Source organism: Nomascus leucogenys, chromosome 8 (genome assembly GCF_006542625.1).
Source record: "Nomascus leucogenys isolate Asia chromosome 8, Asia_NLE_v1, whole genome shotgun sequence".
NCBI lineage: Eukaryota > Metazoa > Chordata > Mammalia > Primates > Hylobatidae > Nomascus > Nomascus leucogenys.
Window position 1 is genome coordinate 3,393,731 of NC_044388.1, and position 26,211 is coordinate 3,419,941.

The 26,211-nt window shown below is 42.0% G+C and overlaps 1 protein-coding gene across 2 annotated transcripts; it reads left to right on the plus strand.

The window, feature by feature from the left end:
* The first annotated feature begins 1,971 nt into the window (after positions 1-1,971).
* On the plus strand, positions 1,972-26,211 carry CCNT1 (cyclin T1). 2 transcript variants are annotated; one of them, XM_003252210.4, is made up of 9 exons: positions 1,972-2,355; positions 5,422-5,503; positions 14,013-14,141; positions 17,436-17,496; positions 18,687-18,749; positions 20,344-20,389; positions 22,540-22,703; positions 22,873-22,943; positions 24,282-26,211. In XM_003252210.4, the coding sequence occupies exons 1-9, from the start codon at positions 2,195-2,197 to the stop codon at positions 25,683-25,685; spliced, it is 2,181 nt and encodes a 726-aa protein (XP_003252258.1). In that variant the 5' UTR covers positions 1,972-2,194; the 3' UTR covers positions 25,686-26,211. The 2 variants fall into 2 exon arrangements, 1 of the variants encoding a protein (XP_003252258.1); XR_004031257.1 differs by lacking the exon at positions 22,540-22,703 and having other exon boundaries at positions 2,098-2,355; positions 24,282-24,788.

A 26,211-nucleotide genomic window follows, 5' to 3' on the forward strand; every position in this document is an offset into this window, starting at 1 on the left:
GGCAAACTCCCAGAGCCTCAGTTTCTGTATTGTGGGTGTTTTGCACATTTATCTGACAAAGATTTATGGACTATTTACTAGGGCCAGGGCTTTACTAGGTAGGTGCCATACGAAAATGAAGGCATTGCTCTTGCCTTCAATTTCAATACAATGTAACAAATATTATAACAATAAGGGCTACTGAATATTTTCTAAGTACTAGGTACTATTATAAATACTTTTTACTCATTAAGTCTTTTTTTTTTTTTTTTTTTTTTTTTGTTGAGATGGAGTCTCGCTCTGTTGCCCAGGCTGGAGTGCAGTGGCGCGATCTTGGCTCACTGCAGGCTCTGCCCCCCGGGGTTCACGCCATTCTCCTGCCTCAGCCTCCTGCGTAGCTGGGACTACAGGCGCCCGCCACCTCGCCCGGCTAATTTTTTTTGTATTTTTTAATAGAGACGGGGTTTTACCGAGTTAGCCAGGATGGTCTCGATCTCCTGACCTCGTGATCCGCCCGTCTCGGCCTCCCAAAGTGCTGGGATTACAGGCGTGAGCCACCGCGCCCGGCCTACTCATTAAGTCTTTACTCCCTTTCACAATCTAAAACATAGGTATTATCACAGAAAGGAGGCATAGAGAGGTTAACTATCTTGCCCAGCACCAAACAGTTATCAGACGCTGGAGCTGGGATATATCTTTTTTTTTTTTTGAGAAGGAGTCTCACAATGTCGCCCAGGCTGGAGTGCAGTGGCCCGATTTCGGCTCACTGCAACTTCTGCCTCCCGGGTTCAGATGATTCTCCTGCCTCCGCCTCCCAAGTAGCTGGGAGTACAGGCGTGCGCCACCACGCCTGGCTAATTTTTGTATTTTCAGTAGAGATGAGGTTTCACCATGTTGCCCAGGCTGGTCTCGAACTCCTGACTTCAGGTGATCCGCCCGCCTTGGCCTTCCAAAGTGCTGGGATTACAGGCCTGAGCCACCGCGCCCGGCAAAGGAGCTGGGAAATATCTTGACAAAGGGCAAGAACTTGCTAATCTGTGCAAATGAGGGGTAGTGGTGGAGGCTTTCCACACTCAAGGGGCAGTTTTAGTTCACCCATTCGCAACCGTACTTAAAAATTACCTCTTAGAGTTGTGCTGAATAAATGGAACAGTATATTTAAGTCAGTATTGTGCCTGGGACATGTAAGCTCTTAATTAATGTTATTAATTTCATTTTATTCCTTTAAGTTGGATCACTGTGGCGAAACGTGAGAATGTTTCAATGCCTTTGGCTACACATTAAAGCGATCTCTCCAAATGGGTTGTCGCATTTTACATTGCTACCAACAATGTAACAGCCTTCTAGTTGCTTTATGTTCTGATACACGAAAGAGCCCCACCATTTGATTGTTTTTCAGTTTCTGACAGCCTCACCTACTTTCATCTGCCACATTTTTATTTATTTTATTTTATTTTTTTGAGACAGTCTCGCTTTGTCACCGAGGCTGGAGGCTGGGGTGCAGTGGCGTGATCTCGGCTCACTGCGAGCTGCGCCTCCCGGCTTCAAGCGATTCTCCTGCCTCAGCTTCCCGAGTAGCTGGGACTACAGGCGCGCGCCACCACGCCCCGCTAATTTTGTATTTTTAGTAGAGACGGGGGTTTCACCGTATTGGCCAAGCTGGTCTCGAACTCCTGACCTAGTGATCCGCCCGCTTCGGGCTCCCAAAAGTGCTGGGATTACAGGCGAGAACCACCGCGCCGGGCCCCTCTGCCCCATTTTATATCACCACTGCCGCCACAAACGAAGTTCTCGTAAGAACCGCCAAGCGGCGCGTGGGCGGGCGCCTCATCACACTACAATTGCGGCCTCGCAGCCTAACCCGAGGCGCCAACGCTCAATCCGGTTCTCGCGGGAAGATACACGGTTTTTAAGCGAGAACTTCTAACCTCACTCCACCTCCCAAGGGTCACGTGACGCGCCTGCGTCCTCGCCTCAAGGTTTTTTCTGGTCGCATATTGGCTGTTAATTCGGCTACGGGGTGTTGCGAGGTGCATTCCGGAAATAGGTCCTTTGACTTTTGCTTCCTCTACGGAAGCGAGTCACGACCCGGCGGTCGACGCTTAGCGGAAGTTCGTCAAGTCGCAGTTGCCCCCGCACAGCGGATGTGGGTCGCCTGTTAGGTGACGTTGGGAAGTGCCTGCAGCCTTCGCCGCTGCCTTCTGGTTGAAGCACTATGGAGGGAGAGAGGAAGAACAACAACAAACGGTGGTATTTCACTCGAGAACAGCTGGAAAATAGCCCATCCCGTCGTTTTGGCGTGGACCCAGATAAAGAACTTTCTTATCGCCAGCAGGCGGCCAATCTGCTCCAGGACATGGGGCAGCGTCTTAACGTGTATCCTTGCGGCCTAGGCCTTCGGCCTTGGAGTTGGTCCCGCCATAGCCTGGCGTCCAGGTCTCAGTCTCTGGTTGGGGACGAAAGTGGGGAAGAAGGTGGGCAGAAGCTGGATGTCTAGTTGGGAGAGCCCACGATGGGGCGGGCTTGAAACTCAGTTCGCGCTAGGGAAGCGAGGCGGAGTTGATTTCCCGCTCGCTCACCCGTGCCGCCAACTTTGCTGGGAATTCGTATCCTTCCCGGCTTTGTGTTTTAACCAGCCCTTCCAACTCTCTGTTCATTGTGTTCTGATCTGCTCTGGTGACGTTAAGATTCTCACTTTCCGCTGTGCCCTGGGGGTCTGGGTCTGGTAGAGGGTTTCTCTGTTGACGGCTGCCTCCCAAACCTAGTGTGTAAATTTCGAGAAATTCAGTACCTGAAAGTCTTACAAAGGGTGGACCAGAATTAATGCCTCAGCCTTGGTCCAAAATCCATTCCTCATCTACTAGCTGTTTAAGTGATCTCTCAAATTCTTGGTCGTCTTGTCTATAAAATGGGATCATACCTCTTGTGTTTGATTCTGTGTCCATCACAATGCTTTGCATTCAGATGCTCAATTAGTAGCTACTGTTTTATGGAATTTCAGAGGAAAGATGTTAGTTTACGTTTGTAGGGGATACCCACGAATCTAATGTTTTAAATAGTTTACAAAATACTGGGTCCTTAAGTTACTTAGAGTGATGGTATGTATTTCATTTTCTATTTTAAAAATGAGGTAACGGCTGGATGCGGTGGCTCACGCCTGTAATCTCTGCACTTTGGGAGGCCGAGGTGGGTGGATCACCTGAGGCCAGGAGTTCGAGATCAGCCTGGCCAACATGATGAAACCCCTGTCTCTACTAAAAATACAAAAAATTACCCCGGCGTAGTGGCGGGCAGCTGTAATCCCAGCTAGTCAGGAGGCCGACGCAGGAAAATCGCTTGAACCCGGGAGGCGGAGGTTGCAGTGAGCCGAGATCGCGCCACTGCATTCCAGCTTGGGCAACAATAGTGAAACTCCGTCTCAGAAAAACAAAATAAAAAAAAAAAAATGAGATAACCTCTCCCACATATTTTTGTTTGTCAGGAAATACACATTTTGTGGTGGAGAAAACTAGTATAGTTTTAAAGTTCTTTCCATTCTGCGTGTGAAAATTTGCTTGGGTGCAGCTTCTATTTAAATGTGTGGCTGAGAGTAATGTGTGTATCTTAAGGGCGTGTTCATCTCAAAATGGGTGTCTGTTTTATCGCCAGTTTGTTTCCTGCTGATGTCCAGGTTTGTTTCCTAAGCATCCTGTCAGTACGGAGTTAAATCTTTTTGTTCGAAATTCTGTTTCAGTGTATCCTTAAAATGCTTTCCTTTTTGTATGTGTGTTGTCATTAAGGTTGTCAGCCAGGCGCGGTGGCTCACGCCTGTAATACCAGCACTTTCGGAGGCCCAGGCAGGTCGATCACTTGAGGCCAGGAGTTCAAGACCAGCCTGGCCAACATGGTGAAACCCTGTCTCTACTAAAAATACAAAAAGTAGCCAGGTCAGTTGGTGGGCGCCTGTAATCTCAGCTAATGGGGAAGCTGAGGCAGGAGAATCGCTTGAATTTGGGAGGCAGAGGTTTCAGTGGGCCGAGATGGTGCCACTGCACTCCAGCGTGGGCGACAGAGCGAGACTCTGCCTCAAAAAAAAAAAAAAAAGGCTGTTGTAATTTGGGACTGCATCATCTCTCTACCTCATATTGTTTGTTGAAGTTTTTAGAAGTAAGGCATTGACAAGTTTTTTCTTCTTCTTCAGTGAGTGAATTATCAAATCATTTCAAATGTTTCCTGTCCCATGGATCACCACGTGAGAAGGCTTGGTTGCCAGAGAGAAGTGGAACTGAAAATAATTTAGGCCAGGTGTGGTGGCTCACGCCTGTAATTCCAGCACTTTGAGAGACTGAGGCAGATGGATCACTTGAGGTCAGGAGTTCGAGACCAGCCTGGCCAACATGGTGAAACCCCATCTCTACTAAAAATACAAAAATTAGCCAGGTGTGGTGGCGCAGCCTGTAGTCCCAGCTACTTGGGAGGCTGAGGCAGGAGAATCGCTTGAACCCGGGAGGTGAAGGTTGCAGTGAGCTGAGATTGTGCCACTGCACTCCAGCCTGGGTGACAGAATGAGACTCCGTCTCAAAAAAAAAAAAAAAAAAAAAAGAAAATAGTTGATGGTGTTTAGTAGGTGAGAGAGATAGTGGAGACATACCTATGGGCCAGATCAGGGTGGGTGCTGTAAATCACGTTAGATTACAGATTTCTACCACCACGCCCGGTTAATTTTTGTGTTTTTAGTCAAGGAGGGGTTTTGCTATGTTGCCCAAACCGGTCTTGAACTCCTGACCTCAAGTGATCCACCTGCCTCTGCCTCCACCCAAAGTCCTGGGATTACAGGCGTGAACCACCGTGCCCAGCCAGGCCTTATAAATTCTTTTTTTTTTTTTTTTTGAGATAGAGTTTTGTTCTTGTTGCCCAGGCTGGAGTGCAATGGGTGATCTTGGCTCTCTGCAACCTCTGCCTCCCAGTTCAAACGATTCTCCTGCCTCAGCCTCTCGAGTAGCTGGGATTACAGGCATGCCCCACCACGCCCAGCTAATTTTGTATTTTTAGTAGAGATGGGGTTTCTCCATGTTGGTCAGGCTGAACTCCAGACCTCAGGTGATCTGCCCTCTTTGGCCTCCCAAAGTGTTGGGATTACAGGCATGAGCCACCGCGCCTGGCCGCCTTATATAGTTTTTAAAAAAATCTGTCTAGATCCATACATCCTGAGATGTTTGTTTATTCATTCAGTACATTTATATTAAATATTTGTTATGTGTAAGGCATTGTGCTAAGTGTCAGTTGGCGATTAATAATTTGGTGAAAGAAAACAGACATATTCTTTGATTTGGAGAAATAAGTATGATTTTCATTTAGTAGCATCTACTTGCTTGGCCATTTCATCCTTTTGGGAGGGAGATAGAGGTTATCTTTTCCAGAATTATACCTGCCTGTTTTTGGATCTTAACTTGAACACTTCAGCTCACAATTGACTATCAACACTGCTATAGTATACATGCATCGATTCTACATGATTCAGTCCTTCACACAGTTCCCTGGAAATGTAAGTATAATTTTTTTTATATGGTGTAATCCTTTTGTGATTGATTCCAACTACCTATTCCATTTGTGGTTGGTCTTTGCTACTGAACTGTAACTTGAACTTTAGAATTTAGGGTTGATCACTTTCCTTATGTGCTGTGTTGCTGTTCTGAATCCAGCTTTTCAGTTTTCCTGTTAAGTGTCAACTTGTCTAGTGGATTTAGTACATCCATGTTGATTCTCTAAAGAAGTAGATTAGGCCGGGTGCAGTGGCTCACAACTGTAATCCCAGCACTTTAAGAGACTGAGATGGGAGGATCACTTGAGCCCAGGAGTTCAAAACCAGCCTGGGCAACATAATGAGACCTCATTTCTACAAAATATCAAAAACAAAAACAAAAAGCAAGTAGCTGGGTGTGGTGGTATGCATCTGTGGTCTCAGCTACTCCAGAGGCTGGCAAGAGGATTGCTTGAACTCAGGGAGTTGAGGATGCAGTGAGCCAAGATCAAGTCGCTTTACTCCAGTCTGGGCATCAGAGTGAGACCCTGTCTCCAAAAAAACCCCTAAAAAACAGATTATCAGACATCCAAAGTCAACATTTTGGGGTTGGAGGAATAACATTAAAGGGGAAATCATGTGTAATTTAGGTATAGCTTTCTTTTTCTTGTTGGGGTAGGGAGACAGGCAGGGTCTTGCCCTGTTTTCCATGGTGGACTGCAGTGGTTTGATTATGGCTCATTGCAGCCTTAACCATCTGGGCTCAAGCAGTCCTGCCGTAGCCTCCCAAGTAACTGGGACCACAGGCCTGCCAACATCCCTGGCAATTTTTAAAATTTTTTTTGTGGAGATGGGGTCTCCCTATGTTGCCCAGCCTGGTCTCAAACTCAGGGCTCAAGGGATCCTTCCGCCTCCGCCTTCTAAAATGTTGGGATTACAGGCATAAGCCGCCATTCCTGGCATTAATTTTGAAGTAGTTTATAAAATATGGTCACAGCAAAAGAAGTAAATGTAAGTTACTTAGATTTTCCAAAAGCCTTTGATAAAATTCCAGTCAGCAGTTGGAGGGGAAAGTACATTATGTAATAATAACTGGAAAAATGACTTTTAAGAACATGAAAAATAGGCTATGCATGGTGACTCATTCTTATGTAGAATCACAGCACTTTGGGAGGTTCAGGTGGGAGGATTGATTGAGCCCAGGAGTTGGAGACCAGCCTGGGCAACATGGTGAGACCCCGTTTCTACAAGAAAAAAAAAAACAAACGGAAAAAAAAAATTTTTAAAAGAACAGGAAGAATAAAATTATACTAATAAAGAAATTTTATTTTTTTGTACAGAATTATAAATAGTGATCTTTTCAGTGTTGCTATTTGAAATGGTCCTATTTAACATTATGATAAATGACTTGGAAGTGAATGCATAGTGATATCCCAGTTCTAGGAAGGACTGTATTTACTTAATAAAACGCCAAGGTAATAGGGATAAACTTGACGAGTACTTCATAGGGATTGATTTTTTTTTTTTTTTTTTTTTTTTTTTGAGATGAAGTTTTGCTCTTGTTGCCCAGGATGGAGTGCAATGGCATGATCTCGGCTCATTGCAACCTCTGCCTCGCAGATTCAAGCAATCCTGTTTCCTCAGCCTCCCAAGTAGCTGGGATTACACACATGTGCCACCACACCTGGCTAATTTTTATATTTTTAGTAGAGACGAGGTTTCATCATGTTGGCCAGGCTGGTTTTGAACTCCTGACCTTAGGTGATCTGCCCGCCTCAGCCTCCCAAAGTGTTGGGATTACAGATGTGAGCCACCACACCGGCTGTATACTTCAAATGGATTTGTGAGTCAAATATTTCACTGCTTTTTTTTTTTTTTTTTTTAAGAAAAAGGTTATCCTGCCGGGCACGGTGGCTTATGCCTATAATCCCACAACCTTGGGAGGCTGAGGCGGGCAGATCACCTGAGGTTGGGAGTTTGAGACCAACATGGAGAAACCCCATCTCTACTAATACAAAAATTAGCCAGGCGTGGTGTCTCATGCCTGTAATCCCAGCTACTCAGGAGGCTGAGGCAATCGCTTGAACTGGGGAGGCCGAGGTTGTGGTGAGCCGAGATCGCTATTGCACTTCAGCCTAGGCAACAAGAGTGAAACTGTCCCAAGAAGAAAAAGGTTATGCCTTTGAGGATGCTTATTTCATATTCTTAGAATGGTGGGTTTTCAGATTTATTATTACTTTTTAATGCTGTAGAAAGAGAGTTTATGAAGCTAGACATAGCTCCTGAAATGTAAGAAACTGGCAGAAGCAGTATTGGGAGTAACTGCACAGGAAACTTTTTGGATTTGTGAATTAAGATTTTTGTGGGCCGGGTGCGGTGGCTTACGCCTGTAATCCCAGCACTTTGGGAGTCCGAGACGGGCGGATCACGAGGTCAGCAGATCAAGACCATCCTGGCTAACATGGTGAAACCCCATCTCTACTAAAAATACAAAAAAAAAATTAGCCGGGCGTGGGGGCGGGCGGCTGTAGTCCCAGCTACTCGGGAGGCTGAGACAGGAGAATGGCATGAACCCTGGAGGCGGAGCTTGCAGTGAGCCGAGATCGCGTCACTGCACTCCAGCCTGGGCCACGGAGCAAGACTCCGTCTCAAAACAAAAATAAAAAGATTTTTGCTGATGATCCAACCAGGTTGGCTTTCTTCTGCCCTTAGGCCCTATACCTCTAGTCATGCCCTGGAGCCGTGCTGTGGCTCTGATTGCAAGGAGTATACCCTTCTTATTAAAAGAGAGAGAAGCCTGTTAGCATTTAACGAGGCTATCTGATAGCACCAGAATAGAAGAAGGTAGTGAGTAGTTAAAAAGTGAAATTTGAAGAGGAAATTCCTAGCAGTTTTGCCAGTTCTGAAGGTTTTCTATAATTCTTCCCTTTTATTATGATAAAGACTTGAAATCTGGGGTGAAGTAAATCTCAAATCAAAAAAAGAAAATCTCAAATCAGTTTGTCCACTCTTCATGTATAGGTTAATATATATTTTCCCCTGCTTTTAACTTTTATTTATTTATATATTTATTTATTTATTTTCGAGACGGAGTCTCACTCCTTCACCCAGGCTGGAGTGCAGTGGCGCCGTCTCAGCTCACTGCAACCTCCACCTCCCAGGTTCAAGTGATTCTCCTGTCTCAACCTCCCAAGTGGCTGGGACTACAGGCACCCGCCACCACACCCAGCTAATTTTTGTATTTTTAGTATAGACAGGGTTTCACTATGTTGGCCAGGCTTGTCTTCAACTGTTGACCTTATGATCTGCCTGCCTCATCCTTCCAGAGTGCTGGGATTACAGGTGTGAGCCACCGCGCCCAGCCTTATCTTTTAAATTATATCTTTTTTTATTTTTTTGAGACCTGGAATCTCGCTCTTTCCCCCATGCTGGAGTGCAGTGGCTGCGTGATCTCAGCTCACTGCAACCTCCGCCTCCTGAGTTCCAGCAGTTCTCCTGCTTCAGCCTCCTGAGTAGTTGTGATTACAGGCGCCTGCCACCACACCCAGCTGATTTTTGTATTTTTAGTAGAGACGGGCTTTCACCATCTTGGCCTGCCTGGTCTTGAATTCCTGACCTCACGATACACCCGCCTCAGCCTACCAAGTGCTGGAATTATAGCCATGAGCCACTGCACCAGGCCGTATCTTTTTATTTATCTGTTAAACTTAACAAGGACAGAGATTCCCTTTTCTGTATATTCTCTAAAGCAGTTTCAGTAAATTTATTGAATGAATGGATGATCTGGTAATTATCCAATATAGAGATATTCTTTCAAACATTTTTATATATGTTTATTTTTTAGAGACAGGAGATCTCGCTCTGTTGCCCAGGCTGGTCTCAAACTCCTGGCCTCAAGCTATCTTCCCACCTCAGTCTCCCAAAGTGCTGGGATTGCAGGCATGGGCCACTGCACCTGGCTAGTATAGGGATATTCTTTTGGATGTCATGACCTTTTTCAAAATCCATTGATTAATTTGAAGTTGTTGATCCTTTTTAGAGGATTGATTTTAGGCACATTTTGGAATCAACAGATTCCAGATTTAATATCACCTTTTAACATGCTAATTCTAAGTTTAGCTGTGATGAATCCAAATTTAAATGTGAGAGGACTTAATACGTTAAGTGTGGCCTAGTAATCAATGTGGCATTGATACGTTATATATCCTGTCAAGTCCTCAGGCATTTTTGTATGTGTGTGTGTGTTTTTCTTATTACAAAGGTATTAGAGGCTGGGCGTGGTGACTCAGACCTGTAATCCTAGCACTTTGGGAGGCCGAGTTGGGTGGATCATTTGAGGTCAGGAGTTCGAGACCATCCTGGCCAACATGGTGAAACCCCGTCTCTATTTAAAAACACAAAAATCAGCCGGGCATGGTGGCGTGCGCCTGTAGTACCAGCTACTCACTCGGGAGGCTGAGGCAGAATTGCTCGAACCCGGAAGGTGGAGGTTGCAGTGAGCTGAGATCGCACCGTTGCACTCCAGCTTGGGTGACAGAGTGAGAGTCCATCTCAAAAAAAAAAAAAAAAAAGAAAAGAAACCCAAAGGTATTATAATAAATTCCCATGGTAAAAATTAAGACAGTACAGAAATGTATGTGGAAAGTGAAAACTAGTCTGTAATCCCACCCAGAAATAACCATTGATAAATGTTTGGTATATAGTGGCCCAGACATTTTTCTGTGCACATAAACTAGCATTGATGTATTTTTATTTAAGAAATCGTATCTTGCGATGCTACTGTTGCATAGCTTGGCTTTATCATGTAACAGTATGTATCGGACATCTTTCCATATTTCCCATTATTTTTTGGATTTCTTATTATTTTAATTTGCCACATGGTATTTGTGTAGTTACTGTAGTTTATTTAACCAGCTTTTTATTGATAGCTATTTGGGTTGTTGTTCTAGTTTATTATATTGTACGTTATGTTTCATGGGATAGTCTTGTATATATATAGTGCACTTATATAAGCATTTTAATACAAGTTCCTATAGGTGGAATTGCTGTGCCCAAAGTATACAATATATAAAAATTTTTGTAGTGTCAGTTTGCCCTACTGAAAGATTATACATTGTTTCCAGCACTATAGGTGAGGGTCCTTTTCTTTCCACCCTAACAAACAATAAATATTCATTACTTCAAGAAACGTTTATTGTGTTCTTTTTTTTTTTTTTGAAATGGAGTCCCCTCTGTTGCCCAGGAGTGCAGTGGTGCCATAATTTAGTTTAGTTTTACTTTGGTTTTGTTAGTTTATGCCATACTTTTAGTTTCTAATAGGCTTAAAACCTTAGAGTAGTCTTTGACTTGTCCTTTTCCCCTTTGTTCAGTTAGTTATAGTCGCCCCACCCCAAGACAGGGTTTTACTCTGTCACCTAGGCCAGGCTGGAGTGCAGTGGTACAATCATAGTTCACTGCAGCCTCCGTGTCCTGAGCTCAAGTGATCCTCCCACCTTACCAGGACTACAGTGCCACCACGCCCAGTGAATTTTCCTTTTGATTTTTTGTAGAGATGAGGTCTTGCTATGTTGCTCAGGCTTGAGCTCAAGGAATCCTCCTGCCTTGGCCTCCCAAAGTGCTAGAATTATAGGCAAGAGTCTGCACCCAGCCTATAAAGTCTTGCTAATTTCATAATGTTACCATTTTTTTCCTCTCCTTATATATACTTTTTAAATTATTATAAAATTGGAAGAGGACAGGAAATAAAGAGATAATCCTGTTAACATTTTAGAGTATATCCCATTAGAATTTATTCTTTGTATGCAAGTACATGTACATATATTTAGTGCAGCCCTATTAGTTTTACAAAGTGATGCCTGTGTTTCTTTTTTCCTTTATTTCTACTGCTAGTGTCTAAACTTTTTTTGAGACAGAGTCTCGCTCTGTGGCCCAGGTTGGAGTGCAATGGTGTGATCTTGGCTCACTGCAACCCCCACCTCCTGGGTTCAAGCAGTTCTCCTGCCTCAGCCTCCCAAGTAGCTGGGACCGAAGGCATGCACCACCACTCCTGGCTAATTTTTGTATTTTTAGTAGAGATGGGGTTTTACCATGTTGGCCAGGCTATTCTTGAACTCCTGACCTCAGGTGATCTGCCTGCCTCAGCCTCCCAAAGTGCTGGGATTACAGGCGTGAGCCACCACACCCGGTCTACTCTAAACTTTTTAAAATTCTTTTTTCTATATTTTAAAATAATTTTTAAAAAACAGAGACAGGGTCTCACTGTGTTGCCCAGGCTGATCTTGAACTTTGGGCTCAAGTGATTCTCCTGCTTTGGCCTCCCAAAGTACTCTAAACTTTATGTCCTAATGCCTAAATTATGATTTAAGTTAACTTTTATTTTTTGAGACAGTATTGCTCTGTTGCCCAGGCTGGAGTACAGTGGCATGATCTTGGCTCACTTCAACCCCTGCCTCCTGGGTTCAGGCAATTCTCCCGAGTAGGTGGGACTACCCTACTACAAGACTCCCGAGTGGTGGTGTGCGCCACCATGTCTGGCTAATTTTTGTGTTTTTAGTAGAGGTGGGGTTTCACCATGTTGGCCGGGCTGGTCTTGAATTCCTGACTTCAAGTGATCCGCTGCCTCGGCCTCCCAAAGTGCTGGGATTACAGGCGTGAGCCATGACACCCAGCCTGAATTAACTTTTAATGTATCCCATCCTTTTCTCCTAGTTCTACCTACCACCAGATTACTCCTTCTAAATATTACTTTAAAAATTTATTTTTATTAATTATCATGGGTACATAATTATATACATTTATCATAAACATTTCTTAAACTCTATTTTTCAAAATCTTTAGTGTCACTCTTATTAAGAATCTTGGCTGGGTGAGGTGACTCACACCTGTACTCCTAGGACTTTGGGAGGCAGAGACAGGAGAATCACTTGAGCCCAGGAGTTGGAGCAGCCTGGACAATGTAGGGAGACCCCATCTCTATTAAAAATAAAAATAAATTAACTGGGTGTGGTGGCGTGTGCCTGGGATCCCAGCTGCTTCGAAGGCTGAGATGGGAATATCTCTTGAGCCCAGGAGGTTGAGTGGAACTGTGATTATGACGCCACTGAACTGCAGCTGGGTGACAGAGTGAGATGCTGTCTCAAAAAAAAAAAAAGAAAAAAGAATACTTAGTGTTCCACATCCGATTATCTAATTTATTTAACTACTCAGTTTAGTGTTGAAAATGTGCTTTACGCCTAGATCACCATACCTTCGTTCATATCCATTTTTCTCTGATCCTGTGTTTATCCTAAAGTCTGAGGAATATATATGTAGTATGCTTCATGTTCATCTGAAACAAATGTGAAGGAAAAGAATCACTATGTTTACTTAAAACAATTTTTTTTGTGTGTGTATGGAGATGGAGTCTCTCTCACTGTGTTGCCCAGGCTGGTCTCGGACTCCTGGGCTCAAGTGATCCCTGCCTTTGCTTCCCAAAGTGCTGAGATTATAGGCTTGAACCACTGTGTCTGGCCTAAAAAAATTTTGTTTTAAATTATTTTTGCCTCCTATGGTCTTGTCTGAAATGATTACTATGAGTTGAATTTGTGGAGAAAAACTTACTCTAGAAAAGTATAGCATAGGTGACATCAGGGTTACAAATAAGTATTAGAATATCGGTTCTAGTCAGTAAAATGAAATATATATTTAAATTCTGTAAAATTATTTATGTATTTCTTTGACTCCTGGTGAATTATAGCTGTTAGCATTACTATCTTTGAGTCATTGAAATGTTCTTAATATTCAAGAAAAGTTATATTTCCTGAAGTTTCCAAGATCACCAGGCTACATTTATGTCATATTGCTCTAATCTTTTATAAAGTCTGTTATCTACTTGTATATTGACTTCAATTTTTCCCTCTTAATGCTTTCTATAAATAATGTCTTACATATAATGCCATGCTTTGTATTTTTGAAAGGTTTGATATGTATAAGTAATTGAAATATAATTCACGTACAATGAAATTCATTTGTTTAAATTATATAGTTCACTGGTTTTTAGTATATGCACAGAATTGTGCAACCATCAACACAGTCTAATTGCAGAACATTTACATCACCCCAGAAAACTCCTCACCTATTAGCAGTTATTCTTATACTCCCCTCCCCCCAGCTCCTGGCAACCACTAAACTTTTTCTCTGTATGGACTTGCGTATTCTGGACATTTCAGTTTACTCCTTAAAAAATGTATTGAGTGATTTGATACAAACTTAATAAAGAATCTCATTTTAAATAGAAAACTGTCTGTTTACATCTAGTAGCTTCTCCCATAGACAGCTGTTAATGAGAGTTTGTCAAAGAATTGGTGTTTGGAAGTGGAGATGGATTAATGGATAGGAGAGGGGAAGATGGTAGAAGCTGGGGGGAAAGGGTAAAGAGGTGACAAAGTTGAGGCAAGCAAATAACTTGATTTGAGACTTAGCTCCTCTTTAGATCTACCTTACTCTATAAATGAATAAATTGATAATAAATATGATTTATTTTCTCTCCATTCAGTCTGTGGCTCCAGCAGCCTTGTTTCTAGCAGCTAAAGTGGAGGAGCAGCCCAAAAAATTGGAACATGTCATCAAGGTAGCACATACTTGTCTCCATCCTCAGGAATCCCTTCCTGATACTAGAAGTGAGGTAGGAGATTAATTACACATCTGTTTTTCTTAAATTTTTTTCTTTCTTTTTTTTTCCCTACTCCCAAGCATGCCTGGATCTTTATGTATTTCGATACAACTTAATTTTATAACTTCGATTTATTGAAGTTTAGATTGGGGTTGTTAAAAGAACATTTTAGTGTTTGTGTTTTTCTTAACAGTAAAAAAATTAGGCCAGGTATGGTGGCTCACACCTGTAATCCTAGCACTTTGGGAGGGTAAGGTGGGAGAATCACTTTAGGCCAGAAGTTCAAGACCAACCTGGACAGCATAGCAAGACCCTGTCTCTATATTTTAAAAAAAAGAAAAAAGCCAGATGTGGTGGCTCATGCTTGTAATCCCAGCACTTTGGGAGGCTGAGGCAGGAGAATTGCTTGAGTCCAGTTTGAGACAAGCTCTGGCAACCGAGACCCCATTTCTACAAAAAAAGAAAAACAACAACAACAACAACAAAAAACAACTGGGCATGCTGGCTCATATCTTTAGTCCCAGCTACTTGGGAGACTAAGGTGGGAGGGTTGCTTGAGCATGGGATGTTGAGGCTGCAGTGAGCCATGATCACACCACTGCAGGCAGCAGTGCCAGGACTCTGTCTGAAAAACAAAACAAAACATAAATTTTATGGCGAAAGTTTTGTATTTGTTGCAGTAAAATTTGAAAATAAAGAAAATTTCAAGAAGAAAATATCTCTCAGATATATTCTAGACCAATGGTCCCAGACCTTTTTTGGCACCCGGGACTGGTTTCATGGGAGACAGTTTTTACATGGACGGGGTGGGGTTGGAGATGGTTTTGGGATGATTCAAGCACATTACATTTATTGTTCACTTTATTTCTATTATTATTACATTGTTACACATAATGAAATAATTATATAACTCACCATAATGTAGAATCAGTGGGAGCCCTGAGTGTCTCTTTTTTTTTTTTTTGAGACGGAATCTCGCTCTTGTCACCAGGCTGGAGTGCAATGGCGCAATCTTGGCTCACTGCAACCTCCGCCTCCTGGGTTCAAGCAATTCTCCTGCCTCAGCCTCCTAAGTAGCTGGGACTACAGGCGTGCGCCACCAAGCCCAGCTAATTTTTTTATTTTTAGCAGAGACGGTTTTTCACCATGTCAGCCAGGATGATCTCGATCTTTTGACCTTGTGATCCGCCCGCCTTGGCCTCCCAAAGTGGTGGGATTACAGGCGTGAGCCACTGTGCCCAGCCTCCCTGAGCTTCTCTTCCTGCAACTAGATGGTCCCATCTGGGGGTGATGGGAGACAGTGACAGATCATCAGGCATTAGATTCTCATAAAGAGCAGGTGATCATTTCACCTCAGCCTCCCAAGTAGCTAGGACTGTAGCTGCATGCCACCACTCCCAGCTAATTTTTATTTTTTTGTAGAGTTGGGGTCTTACCATGTTGCCCAGGCTGGTCTTGAACTCTTGGCCTTTAAAGAATCCTCCCACACTGGCCTCCCAAAGTGTTAGAATTCTGGATGTGAGCAACCATGCCTAGCTACATTTTTTTTTTTTTTTTCTTTTTTTTGAGGTGGAGTCTCGCTCTGTCACCCTGGCTGGAGTGCAGTGGCACGATCTCAGCTCACTGCAACCTCCTCCTCCCAGGTTCAAGCAATTCTCTGCCTCAGCCTCCTGAATAGCTGGGATTACTACCTGCATTCACTTTATGGAACAAGCCAAGGTTCATGCCCACCATCACGCCCAGCTAATTTTTTGGTATTTTTAATAGAGACAGGGTTTCACCATACTGGCCAGGCTGATCTTGAACTCCTGACCTCGTGATACACCCACTTTGGCCTCCCTAAGTGCTGGAATTACCAGCATGAGCCACCACACCTGGCCCGTTCTTTATTTTTTAGCTGTCTAAAAAATCCAGTGTATTTTATGGTCATAGCACGTTTCAGTTTAGACTAGCTACATTTCAAGTGATGAATGGCTACATGTGGCTAGTGGCTATAGCTTTGGCTGGCACAAATCTGAGCGAATTTTCTTACTACCTTTTCCTTTGAACTCTTCTGTTACTTTTTAGAAACCTAGCATGGCCCCAAACGGGAAGTTCTGATAGGAGCCAAATGTTTGGTATCAATTAAATGCTTACAGTACTGTAGGAAGGTTCTGCAAATGTGTTTTGGTGATGTTGAAAAACATATACTTTGTGGCCAGGCACGGTGGCTCATGCCTGTAATCCTAGCACTTTGGGAGGCCGAGGCAGGCGGATCACCTGAGGTCAGGGGTTCGAGACCAGCTTTGCCAGTATGGTGAAACCCCGTCTCTACTAAATATACAAAAATTAGCCAGGCGTGGTGGTGGGCTCCTATAATCCCACCTACTCGGGAGGCTGAGGCAGGAGAATTGCTTGAACCTGGGAGGCAGAGGTTGTAGTGAGGCGAGGTCACGCCACTGCACTCCAGCCTGAGCAGCAGAGCGAGACTCCCTCTCAAAAAAAAAGGCCAGGTGCGGTGGCTCACGCCTGTAATCCCAGCACTTTGGGAGGCCGAGGTGGGCCGATCATCTGAGGTTGGGAGTTTGAGACCAGCCTGACCAACATGGAGAAACCCCATCTCTACTAAAAATACAAAATTAGCTGGGTGTGGTGGTGCATGCCTGTAATCCCAGCTACTCGGGAGGCTGAGGCAGGAGAATTGTTTGAACTGGGAGGCGAGGTTGCGGTGAGCCGAGATTATGCCATTGCACTCCAGCCTGGGCAACAAGAGCGAAACTCCAACTCTCAAAAAAAAAAAAAAAAAAAAAGCAAAAAATATATACTTTTAATTTTCTTATGTCTAAATCACATGAACCATAAAACCTTAAATATTAGCCTGAAAATGAACCAAATACATGGAGCTTTTTCTGTAGCCATATATAAAGTGTTACCTCTCAGCATACTACTTATTTATTTATTTTTTAAAGAAAATGTGTACTGAATGGGCATAAGGGATAAAGATTGTATTTCACAAAAATATTAGCCGGGCGTGGTGGCGTGCGCCTGGAATCTCAGCTACTTGGGAGGCTGAGGCAGGGGAATTGCTTGAACCAGGGAGGTGGAGGTTGCAGTGAGCCGAGATCACACCACTGCACTCCAGCCTGGGTGACAGAGGGAGACTCTGTCTCAAAAAAAAAAAAAAGATTGTATTTCAGTTCTTAACTCTACCTCCTAACTCCACTCATGCCTTTTATTGTTTGGTTTCCCTGGAAGGGATTGTTAGAATTGTTTATACTTTATATATTGTGCCTTGGTAGGGAATAATTTCTGTCTTCTCACTTTTAGGCTTATTTGCAACAAGTTCAAGATCTGGTCATTTTAGAAAGCATCATTTTGCAGACTTTAGGTAAGTTTATTTTCTTTTGAAACCTTTTTTTAAATTATGCAATAAAATGATTTGATTTTAAAAATTTGCTAAATAGGAATAATATTTCTTGGGAAAGTTTTTGTAGTGTTCCTCTGTTTCCAGATGATAGAGGTTGTAGACCTGAGTTTAACCATGGCCTGTTCCATAGAGTGAATGCAGGTAGTACAGCTGACCTTTGAAACAGCAGCCAGTGGGTTATTATTTTCTTCATTCTAGGGTTCATTATTTGCTTTTTAAGTTTTGGTGATTTTTACCCTCAAAAATTATAAAAACTATCTAAAGAATGTTTTTCCTTCCGTGGATTGTTATGGTCTGTAACAGCATTTCTTTTTAAAATTGGTAACTAGTGTTTAGAACAGCCGAGTGAAAGTGGGGGAACTTAAGCTTTAGTGGTTGCATGGGCAACTCTGATGATATTGTGTTATTATCTGTTATTTTCATCACATAGGCTGCCTTTAAAAGTTTAGAAAATATGAAAATACAGATTTTTTTTTTCCTGGTTCTTTTGGGCTATCATTTTTCTCTTCTAGGTAGGGTAAGATTTCATGAGTTGTATGTCAAAGTTATTGGTGTAGACACAATTTTTTTTGCACATATATATATATATATATATATATGATGAGTTCTTCAAAGTTTATCTCTCAAGTTAATGTATTCCAGTTAACTTTTTTCTTTTTCTTTTTTTTTTTTTGAGACGGAGTCTTGCTCTGTCACCCAGGCTGGAGTGCAGTGGCACAATCTTGGCTCACTGCAACCTCCGCCTCCTGGGTGCACGTCATTCTCCTGCCTCAGCCTCCAGAGTAGCTGGGACTACAGGCGCCTGCCACCACGCCTGGCTAAATTTTTGTATTTTTAGTAGAGACGGGGTTTCACCGTGTGAGGCAGGATGGTCTGGATCTCCTGACCTTGTGATCCGCCCGCCTCGGCCTCCCAAAGTGCTGGGATTACAGGCGTGAGCCACTGTGCCCAGCCTCTAGTTAACTTTTTTCTTAAAATGTCTTCAAATTATATTTCATGGGACAATGATATTTTTCTGGTGGAATACATTTCTATTAATATTTTAATGTGGAAACCAGTAAGGTGTAATTCACAATCAGTTATCCTTTTAGAATAATTTGTAAAATGTAAACTTTTTAATAGTTTTTTAACCAATTACTTTTTCTTTTAAGGCTTTGAACTAACAATTGATCACCCACATACTCATGTAGTAAAGTGCACTCAACTTGTTCGAGGTAAGGAATCCCAGCTTATGAAGACTATCTCAAATTATTTTCCCTTTTAGAGGTTGTGGTTTGTGGTCGACAATACGTAACAGTTCTGCTTTGGCCAAATTTAAAGGCCTACTTGGCTTAAATCAAAATGAGTTGTTCTGACTTGATGTTTTTCTGTTGGGTTCTTACAAGTAATGTTTTTAGATGATCTCTAGTTAAAGAGAGCTAACCTCTTGAGAAAGTTTGTCAAAGTTTGGGCAGGTTGTGAAGTTATTTAACAGAAATTTTATGAAAGTTGTGAGGAGTAGGTGATTTTATTTTAATTCTGGGGTTGATTAAAGACTACCTAGAGGATCATATAGAATTTATTTGGACTTTCCATGATACACAATCCCTTGGCAGAACTTTTCTTTTTAATTCTATTTTAACAATATTAGATATAATTGAATGAAACTCTCTTATTTAGTTTAAGTAGTGTTAAGAATATGTGAACACTATTGTGCCTTTAAGTGCCTTTTATGATTTTGTAGGCCAAACTGATAATTGGTCTTATTTTACATTTTGCTAATATGTGTTTCATGCGAAAATTCCCAAATTTTCCCGAGTTCTTTATATTTGAAAGTATTAAAATGTTATATTGAACAAGGATAAGACTAGAGATGGATGTATGTTAATATTGAGAAGACTATGTCCTGAGGAAGATAAAAATTTGCTTTGTCACCCAGAACAGTTTGTTTTGGAAGAAGTTAAATTTTTTCATTGTAAGATATTACATCATTTGATGATTTGGGGATTAATTAATTAAATCTTAAGGCTACTTATTAAAAACTTTTTTTTTTTTTTTTTTTGAGACGGAGTTTTGCTCTTGTTGCCCAAGGTAGAGTGCAGTAGCACGATCTCAGCTCATCACAATCTCTGCCTCCCGGGTTCAAGCGATTCTCCTGCCTTAGCCTCCCGAGTAGGTGGGATTACAGGCATGTGCCACCACCCCAGCTAATTTTTTATTTTTAATAGAGACGGGGTTTCTCCATGTTGGTCAGGCTGGTCTTGAACTCTGGACCTCAGGTGATCTGCCCGCCTCGGCCTCCCAAAGTGCTGGGATTACAGGCGCGAGCCACGGCGCTTGGCCTTAATTAAAAACTTTCTTAACAGCAAAAGTCACTTTTCCCAAATATGTGAAAGTCTTCCAGATTCTGATCTTGCTTCTAGATCATCTTAGTTCATCCTGTAGTTTAGTGTTTCTCAGTGAATCCTTACATCAGAATCTCTGGGTTACTTGTTAAAAAATGCTTGCACCCTTCTCCAAACATTTAATTAAATTTTAGGGAGCAGGTCCAAGAATTGCATTTAAACAAGTACCTCAGATATGTAGTGTGCAGAATAAAGCTTGAGTACCTAGATCTGGAAGCAGCATAGTTATTAATGTTAAAATTAAAAATCATTGATCTGTCTACTTTGGCAGAATGTAAACGTCAGGTTTACAGGGACCATGTGTGTCTCATTTGCCACTATATTCACAGTACCTTGCAAATATTAAATGCTTACTAAATATTTGTTGAGAATGAATGGAACTAATAACTTTTTTCCTCCCCCACCCGACTTTTTTTTTCTTTAGCAAGCAAGGACTTAGCACAGACTTCTTACTTCATGGCAACCAACAGGTTTATATTTTAATTTTTTTTCTCTTTGATTTTTGATATAGGACTTTACTTGGGTTTGATACAGTGTGCTATAGATAATTCTCTGGTGAATATTGATTTTTCTGCACAGTTTTCATGTTGTACTTTTTAATTTTCTAAGGTTATGTAATTATTTAGTACTGTTTTTTTGATAACCTACTCAATTCTGCATGATAGTGACTGAAAATCTAATTTGGAGGATTCTGCAATAATTTTATATATATATTTTTTTTTTTTAATTTTTTTTTTTTTATGAGACAGAGTCTTGCTCTGTTGCCCAGGCTGGAGTGCAGTGGCACGATACCAGCTCACTGCAAGCTCCATCTCCCAGGTTTATGCCATTCTCCTGCCTCAGCCTCCCGAGTAGTTGGGACTACAGGTACCTGCCACCACGCCTGGCTAATTTTTGTGTTTTTAGTAGAGATGGGGTTTTACCCTGTTAGCCAGGATGGTCTTGATCTCCTGACCTCATGATCTGCCCACCTCGGCCTCCCAAAGTGCTGGGATTACAGGCATATATATATATATATGTGTGTGTGTGTGTATTTTTTTTTTTTTTTTTTTTTTAAAGACAGAGTCTCACTCTGTCTACCAGGCTGGACTGCAGTGGTGCGATCTTGGCTCACTGCAGCCTCTGCCTCCCGGGTTCAAGTGATTCTCCGGCCTCAGCCTCTTGAGTAAGCTGGGATTATGGATTGGCGCCACCATGCCCGGCTAATTTTTTTGTATTTTTAGTAGAGATGGGGTTTCGCTATGTTGACTAGGTTGGTCTCAAACTCCTGGCCTCAAGTGATCCACCTGCCTCGGCTTCCCAAAGTGCTGGGATTGCAGGTGTAAACCACTGCGCCTGGCCAATAATTGTATTTTAAAGTATTCCTTTTTCTTCCCCCTCTATCAATCAGTGGGCACTTACGGATGTAAAGAGTTTCAGTCTTTTTCCTTCTTCCCTTTTTGAAAAAAGTAAATGAGACTGGGCACAGTGGCTCATACCTGTAATCCCAGGCTGAGGCTGGTGGATCACTTGAGGCTAGGAGTTCGAGACCAGCCTGGCCAACGTGGTGAAACCACATTTTTACTAAAAGATACGAAAATTGGCAGGGCTTGGTGGCACACGCATATAGTACCAGCTACTCAGGAGGCTGAGGCATGAGAATTGCTTGAACCCAGGAGGCAGAGATTGCTGTGAGCCGAGATTGCCCCACTGCACTGCAGCCTGGGTAACAGAGAGAGAGACTCTGTCTAAAAAAAGTAAATGATTAGTACATAACTTGTATTACCAAGTGACTTGCCCAACATTGTTAGTTAATGGAAACCAATGATATCCCTAGTAACTGTCAGGGCTAAGAAGTTCATTTTTATAGCCTGTTGTGAAAAAGTTTTGATCAAATTAACCAACATATTTATACTTGAGAGAGTAGTTGTCTATTATTTTAAATAGACCAGAACTATGATTGGTGAGAGACAAATTATTTTTAAGATATTTCCTGAAGTATTTGATTTACAGATTACACAGACCAAAAAGCTTACAATTTTCCTTAGGATCTGAGCTTAGTCTCAGGATAATAGGTAATAAATATTGACTTCTAGGCTTGAATACTGGACCAGAAGTCAATGTTTTAAAGAACTTGAATTCCCAGCCTTTTTCCTTTTTTCCTTTTTTTTTTTTTTTGGCTCTGGTCAGTGTGTGGATTAAGTGATGTGTATTCAAGAGTTTTTAAAATGTTACCTGAACAGGTGGGTTAATAGGAAATTATATTATCTATTACCTATTTTCCTGAGACTAAGCTCAGATCGTAAGGAAAATTGTAAGCTTTTTGGTCTGTGTAATCCGTAAATCAAATACTTAAGGAAATATCTTAAAAATAATTTGTCTCTCACCAATCATAGTTCTGGTCTATTTAAAATAATAGACAACTACTCTCTCAAGTATAAATATGTTGGTTAATTTCAAAACTTTTTCATAACAGTGCTAGATCAGAGCATTGCATATTTCTTACCCTTCTTACTCTCCTGTGTATTTTTAAGCCTTTTTTTTTTTTTTTTTTTTTTTTTTTTTAATAATGGAGAGTTTTAGCTTTGGGTTGAGAATTGAGAGCTCATGACACTCTCTGTTTTCTTCCCTCTGATGTCAGCCTGCATTTGACCACATTTAGCCTGCAGTACACACCTCCTGTGGTGGCCTGTGTCTGCATTCATCTGGCTTGCAAGTGGTCCAATTGGGAGATCCCAGTCTCAACTGACGGGAAGCACTGGTGGGAGTATGTTGACGCCACTGTGACCTTGGAACTTTTAGATGGTAAGTTTTAGAGTAAGGGACCTTGAAAAGCACTTGCTGTTGATCTGTCACGTAGCTGGCCAAAGGTGACTTGATTCAGATGAAAATAGTTAGTTAGTAGTTGAGGTTATTCTTGTTTCATTACTTCTGTTTCTCTCAGTCTTTCTTGAATGTTCTGTTTTACTTGTAGAACTGACACATGAGTTTCTACAGATTTTGGAGAAAACTCCCAACAGGCTCAAACGCATTTGGAATTGGAGGGTAAGAATCATTACTGTCAGCTTGTGGAACAAAATCAATTTCTTTTGACTGCACCAGTGAATATAACAGTATTGAATATGTACCTTAGGTTTGGAATTGCCGTTTCTATAGTTACACAGTAATCATGACTTCCACTTCATACCTTGGATACTGTTGTAAAAGTCAGTGCCTCTATGAGATAGCAGGATTTGCTTTTCATTGTGTAACTCCTGTGATATGATCATTTGAGCAGTAACACTGGTTCAGTATTTTCTGTGTGGAAACTGGTAGGGAAAAAACATGGCTTCTCTGAGTCAGAGTATTGGCTTCTGGTAGAGGCAAGATAGAGAATTACAAGGTTAGAGCTGGTATCATAGTTTTGTGTTTGACATTACCTACTTTTAAAATGGATTTTAGAATTTTGTTTTTATATAGGTTGTAGTCTGAAGTTGTATTTCAAATACTTGTCAAAGACTTACTCAGGAATAATTGAATCATTCCCTTTTTTTCTATCAGATATAAAACTTGTTTTAAAATGTTTCCATTGTTTTCTCGTAAATCCAGACAGATAAAGTTAATTTCATTCTCCTGAGTTGAGTGAGTGGCAGAGAGTGAGTTTGCCTCTTAGAAGCCTGAGATTAGAAGTAGGCTTGAGAGGCCGGGCATGGTGGCTCGCGCCTGTAGTCCCAGCACTTTGGGAGGCCAAGGCAGGCGGATCAATTGAGGTCAGGAGTTCGAGACCAGCCTGGCCAACATGGTGAAACCTCGTCTGTACTAAAAATATAAAAATTAGCCAGGAATGGTGATGCACACCTGTAGTTCCAGCTACTCGGGAGGCTGAGACAGGAGAATCGCTTGAACTCGGGACGTTAGGTTGCAGTGAGCCGAGATCGTGCCACTGCACTCCAGCCTGGATGACAAAGTGAGACTCTGTCTCAAACAAACAAACAAAAAAACAAACAACAGCAACAACAAAAAAGAAGTAGCCTTGAGAGCACATAGTTCATCTTTTACTTTAGCATAAAACCTCACCAAAATTTCTAGAATTCAGTTGTGGACTAACGATAATCATAAGCAGAAGGCATGGATGATGGATGTTCATGTATGAATTTTAGATAAGCATAGATTCTTTGTTGTTATTATTGTTTTGTAACATTTGGATAGATTGCTGTGACTCTTAATTGAAGGTTTTAAAATCTTCTCTTGATGGTAATATTTATTGGATTTCATGTTAGGATAGCCTCCTGCCTGTGGCCTGTCTAGAACTTCCAGTGTTGCTGCAAGTACAATCTACTCATCTCAGTGTTTTTTTATTTAGTAAATTACCTAAGTAAAGAGATGCTATTTGCTTCATTCCAGGCATGCGAGGCTGCCAAGAAAACAAAAGCAGATGACCGAGGAACAGATGAAAAGACTTCAGAGCAGACGATCCTCAATATGATTTCCCAGAGCTCTTCAGACACAACCATTGCAGGTTTAATGAGCATGTCAACTTCTACCACAAGTGCAGTGCCTTCCCTCCCAGTCTCCGAAGAGTCATCCGGCAACTTAACCAGTGTGGAGATGTTGCCGGGCAAGCGTTGGCTGTCCTCCCAACCTTCTTTCAAACTAGAACCTACTCAGGGTCATCGGACTAGTGAGAATTTAGCACTTACAGGAGTTGATCATTCCTTACCACAGGATGGTTCAAATGCATTTATTTCCCAGAAGCAGAGTACTAAGAGTGTGCCGGCAGCTAAAGTGTCACTGAAAGAATACCGCGCGAAGCATGCAGAAGAGTTGGCTGCCCAGAAAAGGCAATTGGAGAACATGGAAGCCAATGTGAAGTCACAATATGCATATGCTGCCCAGAATCTCCTTTCTCATCATGATAGCCATTCTTCAGTCATTCTAAAAATGCCCATAGAGGGTTCAGAAAACCCCGAGCGGCCTTTTCTGGAAAAGGCTGACAAAACAGCTCTCAAAATGAGAATCCCAGTGGCAGGTGGAGATAAAGCTGCCTCTTCAAAACCAGAGGAGATAAAAATGCGCATAAAAGTCCATGCTGCAGCTGATAAGCACAATTCTGTAGAGGACAGTGTTACAAAGAGCCGAGAGCACAAAGAAAAGCACAAGACTCACCCATCTAATCATCATCATCATCATAATCACCACTCACACAAGCACTCCCATTCCCAACTTCCAGTTGGTACTGGGAACAAACGTCCAGGTGATCCAAAACATAGTAGCCAGACAAGTAACTTAGCACATAAAACCTATAGCTTGTCTAGTTCTTTTTCCTCTTCCAGTTCTACTCGTAAAAGGGGACCCTCTGAAGAGACTGGAGGGGCCGTGTTTGATCATCCAGCCAAGATTGCCAAGAGTACTAAATCCTCTTCCCTAAATTTCTCCTTCCCTTCACTTCCTACAATGGCTCAGATGCCTGGGCATAGCTCAGACACAAGTGGCCTTTCCTTTTCACAGCCCAGCTGTAAAACTCGTGTCCCTCATTCGAAACTGGATAAAGGGCCCACTGGGGCCAATGGTCACAATACGACCCAGACAATAGACTATCAAGACACTGTGAATATGCTTCACTCCCTGCTCAGTGCCCAGGGTGTTCAGCCCACTCAGCCCACTGCATTTGAATTTGTTCGTCCTTATAGTGAATATCTGAATCCTCGGGCTGGTGGAATCTCCTCGAGATCCGGCAATACAGACAAACCCCGGCCACCACCTCTGCCATCAGAACCTCCTCCACCACTTCCACCCCTTCCTAAGTAAAAAAAAGAGAAAGAAGAGGAGAAAAAAACTTCTTTAAAAAAACACATACTTTTTCTTTTTTTTTTTTTTGGACTAAGAAAATTACTTATGAAATATGTCATCCTTCTTGGACTAGGGAATAAATTGATATTGAGACATAGTTAGGAGGGTGGTAGAAGGCCTTGGCTATTATATCTGCTGTCTCATGCATTTAACTGTTTTCTTACAGTTTTTACTGGTATTAGAGAGGTGTTGAAGCTGTGAAGGATTAAGGACACATTCTGAATTCTTGGCCTCTCCACCATCTAATTAGATTGATTGGAGTTGATATCTTCCCTCTTCTTGCCAGAGCCGAAAAATGGAGGGTTTGTTGTATCAGATAATTGTGGATCCTTTTGGTGTTTAATATATCAGAAGAGAGGAAGTATTTAAACGTCAAATCTTTTAATAGACTTAAATAATTTAAAGAAAGTAAGTTATCTGTTTAGTTTTTTTATATAATTGGGAAGGGGATAGGGATTTTGCTGTGTGTATGACACAGCAGTGA